General features: G+C 50.7%; 1 protein-coding gene across 2 annotated transcripts in view; it reads right to left on the minus strand.

Moving 5' to 3' along the window:
* Tnfrsf1b (TNF receptor superfamily member 1B) overlaps positions 1-4,512 on the minus strand; it is a 31,679-nt gene extending 27,167 nt beyond the window's left edge. The window contains exon 1 of one of the 2 annotated variants that reach the window (XM_028785996.1): positions 4,366-4,512. In XM_028785996.1, the coding sequence (XP_028641829.1) occupies positions 4,366-4,443 (78 nt within the window). In that variant the 5' untranslated portion in view covers positions 4,444-4,512. The remainder of the gene's footprint in view (positions 1-4,365) is intronic. The other variant, XM_028785997.1, reaches the window with a different exon arrangement.
* Between the last annotated feature and the right edge of the window lie 298 nt (positions 4,513-4,810).

Below are 4,810 nucleotides of genomic sequence, written 5' to 3' on the forward strand. Positions count from 1 at the left end.
GGGAGGGAGGGAGGGAGGGAGGGAGGGAAGAAGGAAGGAAGGAAGGAAGGAAGGAAGGAAGGAAGGAAGGAAGGAAGGAAGGAAGGAAAGGGAAAAGACATCAGCTCTTTTTTCTTGTTATTTATGTCACTGCCAACTCCATCCCTTCTGGGAGGACATTGAGACTAATGCTTGTAGAAGGTTTAGGCTCAGAGAGGTTAAATGACCTGAGCAAGGACACACAGCAAGCCATTAAACTCTCCTCTACTAACACTTAGGCTGTGATCCTTCCTCAAGGTAGTACTGTCTTAGAAGTCACTTGGGCATAGGGAACTGGACAGCTTCAGTTCAGAAGACGGCTTTCCTGTCTCGGGTCTTAAGTAAACAGAATCTTTCTCTCTGTGTGTCTCTTTATGTCTCTGTGTCTCTGTCTCTCTCACACACACATACACTCATAAACACCCATAAATGCGGAAGGAAGAGATTTGAGAGCGTGGGATCTACTGACATGTAGTGGTGAGCTAGAACAGGGGTTCTCAACCTTCCTAATGCTGTGACCCTTTAACACTGTTCCTTGTGTTGGGGTGACCCCCCCCAGCCATAAAGTTACTTTTGTTGCCATTTTATAACTGTATAATTTTGCTACTGTCATCAATCATAATGTAAATATCTGCTATACAGGATGGTCTTAGGTGGGCCCCATGATGCCTACAGGTGTCACAACTCACAGGTTGACAAGCACAAAGCTAAAGCCTTCTGTGCTCCTTCCAATGTCTTCATGCATACTCCTCGTCGTCCCCAAATGACATTCAGCACCTGCCACTGAAAAGGTGACATGGTGGCTCCCTGACCATATAGCTTTTGCTACTACACAGAGTCCCAGACTCCAGTCAGGCAAGTGATTTGAGGGGCCCAGCCAGAAGACACAGGGCAGGAAGTACAGCAGGAAAAAGCGACAGGAAGGAACTTGGTTTTGGGGTGCTAAGCAGCAAATTCATTCAAGCAGGAACTTGGGGCAACTGGCTATCTGATGCCTAAGCTTTGGGACATATGGCTCCCATTGATGGGGGTCTGAGCCCCTCCTATCTGTGAGCACTGCATATAACCAAATCAGGAGAGCTACCTTTGGCTCACACAGACAACAGTGACTTCAAAGCCTTAGTCCTGGCCTCCACCAGGGGTGTGTTTCCACTGTACAGAGGAATGAGAGAGGCTCTGACACACAGTTTCTGGATAGCAGAGGAAGGCTATAGGCTAACATGTGTGTGACTCAGGTCTTGAGCTCTGACCAAGGGAGCTGGTGCCTTACAATGTTTGAAACTGGGGATATAGCATGTTCACTTCTACTCACTGGGATCTCTCCCAGTACCAATCCCCAACTCCCTCCTTGCTCACTCTAGGGCTCTGAGCCACCCACCACCACTGGGATGGCCTAATCATAACCCAAGGTTAGGTAGAGGTAGGAAGTGTGAGCTATTAAGGGAGAGGGTCTCCAGCTCATCCGATCTGTTACGGCAGTGGGGAGAAAACCAGAGACACTTTGAAAGAGGCAGGCCACCAGAACCTTGATCTGCCCACCAATCTGACACATTTGGTTGTAAAATGGGGTCACAAGTCACTACAAAGGTCAGCCAAATATCTCTGACATTTAGCTAAACGTTTTGAGTTTCTTTCTTTTTCTTTTTTTCTTTTGAGACGTTTTCAGGAAGCCCAGGGTTATCTCAAACTCTCCATATACTCAAGGATGGTCTTAAATTGATAATCCTGCCTGTACCACCTTGAATGCTGTGATTAAATTGTAAGCAAGAGAAACAAGAACTGTCACACATATACCAGGCATGGTGGCAAACATCTCCCTTCTTCCCTACAAAGTCACCCTAGGTGACTTTCCTTACAAAGCTACCCTGACTAGCAAGGGACAAAAAGTGTCAATGTGTTGCCCAGCCCTGGAGACTGACAAATGCTTCAGGAAGCCACCACTGGGCCAGGCCATTTTTCAACCCCAAAATGTCAGAGAGGCCCTCAGGATGTAGCCCAGCTGGTAAAATGCTGCCTGGCATGCAGGGACACATGTCCAGACCTACATAAGTCAGGTGCTGATAGCACACAGTTGTAATCCCAGTACTGGAGATGTGCAAAGATCTGAACTTCAAGGTCATCCTAAACAAAATAGTGATCTGAAGGCCAGCCTGGGCTACAGGAGACAACCATCTTAAAAAGAAAAAAAAATCCAAGCAAATTCTCTATTTCAATGAATGGGGATGGGGGTGGGGAGTAAACAAAAACTAATGTAACCCATGTAACAAGGGTAGTTCTGAGAAAAACCCAAGTCTGTGAAGTATGTGACCTTCTGGCCATGTGGCTTCTGGGGTTCTGGAGGTAGTTTCTTAGAGCTGGCTGGTGGGCAGTGTGTGAAGCGTGTATAGATGAACGCCAAGAGAGTTGATAGATGGATGCCACTATATCAGGGTATCGAACCACTGCCATCTGAAGGTCCCAATACCAAGCCACATCCTCAGTCACAATACAGATGCCCCAGAAGGATGTCAGTCAGCAAACAAAAGACAGAGATAGGAAGAAAGAAAGAAAGAGCTCTCAGGCTCAGCAGTACTGCAGGTATCTGATCCACTTCAGGGCCAGCCTGGGATGCTACAGATTCGGGCTCGAGCAGCAAGCAGCAGTCCCCAGCCCTGAGAGTCCCAGGGATAGAAAGGCCACACACATCAGGTTAAGTAAGATCGGAACAAGTGCCCCCCCACCCTGCTTCACATGTATTTATTTGCCAAATAAATGAAAGACTGAATAGGTGAAGGGTAGACAGAGTTTCCTGCCCCTGGAACCTACTCAGATGACCTTAGGACTCTCTCTGCTGCCCAGCCCCACTACACACAGTATCTCTGAGTCCCATAATAGGGGTAGCAGTGGGGATACAGGTAAGGGAAGGTCTGAAGAAAGAATGTTGGGAGTCAGGCCAGAAACTTGCCTTCAGATCTCTCCCCATCGCCTCCCAGTTCTGTGGTCCTGGCAAATGTCACAGCTTGTCACTCATTCCTACACCTTTCGGTGGCCAGACTAGCTAAGAGTCCATGACAATAGTAGCAGAAGGTCTAAGCTGACCTGGGACTGGTCAGGTAGAGAAGGAAGTGAGAAGGAAACATCTTCAGTCACACAATCATTCCACCTGGATCCCACAGAGCCTTGTGTGTCCCCTTCCGGAACAGAAGCTCCTATGCTCTGGCCCCAGGGACAGACCCCAGTTCAGTGCCCAAAGATCTATCCTTCTTTGGAGTTCAGAGCACAATTTCCAGCCAGGCTGGTGACCACAACCATGAACATTCAGAACTGCGACTGTCCTGATCCAGAGTCCATCCTTGACACCTCCCTGAGGACCTACATCCACCGAGGATGAGTCCATTCCTTTGCAGCCTGAGAAGAGCAAATGGTCTGGGGCCATTGAATCACCTCTGGACACTACAAAAGCCACCTTCCACTCTGCTCCCCTGTAGTCAGGTAAGCACACCCTCCCTGTCCATCAGGGTGGGCTCAGGAGGCAGAAAGCATACACGGAGCAGAGCAAAGGCCTATCAGTGCAGCAAGCTCCCTTCAGAAAAGGTAATTTTTCTGGGCCTCACTTTTCTGTACCTATAATCTGCTTTCTTTTACCCTGTCTTACAATCAATGAAGACAGGAAGGAGGAAAAAAAAAAGACCACTCTGTAGAAGTGACCCTGTTCTTGTGTGAATAATATGAATACCGGATACTGGGATCTTTGATCTTTCCATTTTCCTGAGGTTCCTTGGGTAGCTGCCCTCTCAGCCAGTACACAGAGAATATTCTGAAATGGCCCCCCAACACAGCAGGCGGATCCATGGAAGCAATCTGGGTAAGTGACAGAGAAGTGACTCACTCCCCGAAGGTCTCTTATATTAGGCGCCTACTTAGACGCCTGGCCCCGTGGACATCTAGCAATCCCAGTGTTGCTGAGAAAGAGACAAATCATGGCGCAGAGACGGAAGTCTTCAGAAGACGCAACCCGCTCAAGCATTGGGGCAGTGGTCCCTGTCCTTCCCACCTCCAGACCGCGGGACAGAAGGGACTTCGCAAGGCTGAACAGTGTTCGTGAGCCTGGCTGAGTATTATTCGAGCCCTGACCAAGCTCCCGGAGAGAGCCACAAGGTGTTTCTGGAACATGAGGCTGTCGGGAACCGAGTACCACCCCAGGCTCCCAACGTGCCAGGTTTCAGGTCCCTAGTGGGTCCCCAGAAGCGCGTGGCGCGTGTCTGCTGGCGATGGGATGGCCTCTCGTGCTGTCCCGTAATTGTGCAGAAGCTGGGATGGGCACTTTGTGATGCGCAGCTGTCCCCCATGACCCCGAGAGTCACCCACCTGGGCGGGCACCGTGTGTCCGGCGGCCCACAGCTGCAGTTCGACGACCAGCGCGACCCAGAGGGCGGCGGGCGCCATAGGGGCGGCGGTGGCTCCCGCCCTTGCGCCTGGAGCTCTAGTGTCTCAGCTGCGCTCTAGCTGGTGACTGAAAGCGAAACCCCCAGGCCAGGAGCTAGGACAGACCAGGGGGTGGGGGAGGGCGGGAATGGGCGGGACTACGCCCTGAGGACACGCCCCCCCCTTTAAACAGAGCTCTCTGCTCTCGCTGGACATCTCCACCTGGATTCCCTGGCAGCTCTGGGCATCTCTTTCTGGAGTAACTGAGTCTCTTTCCATCACTCCTTCCCCTTCGAGATACCCTTCCAGTGGTGGGGATGGGACTGGAGCTGAAGATAGGTGCCCACTATATTCGTGACTGGGTGCCCTGATTGGGTCTCCCCTCAGC

The sequence above is a fragment of the Grammomys surdaster genome, unplaced genomic scaffold (genome assembly GCF_004785775.1).
Source record: "Grammomys surdaster isolate TR1022 unplaced genomic scaffold, NIH_TR_1.0 125408, whole genome shotgun sequence".
Classification (NCBI taxonomy): Eukaryota; Metazoa; Chordata; class Mammalia; order Rodentia; family Muridae; genus Grammomys; species Grammomys surdaster.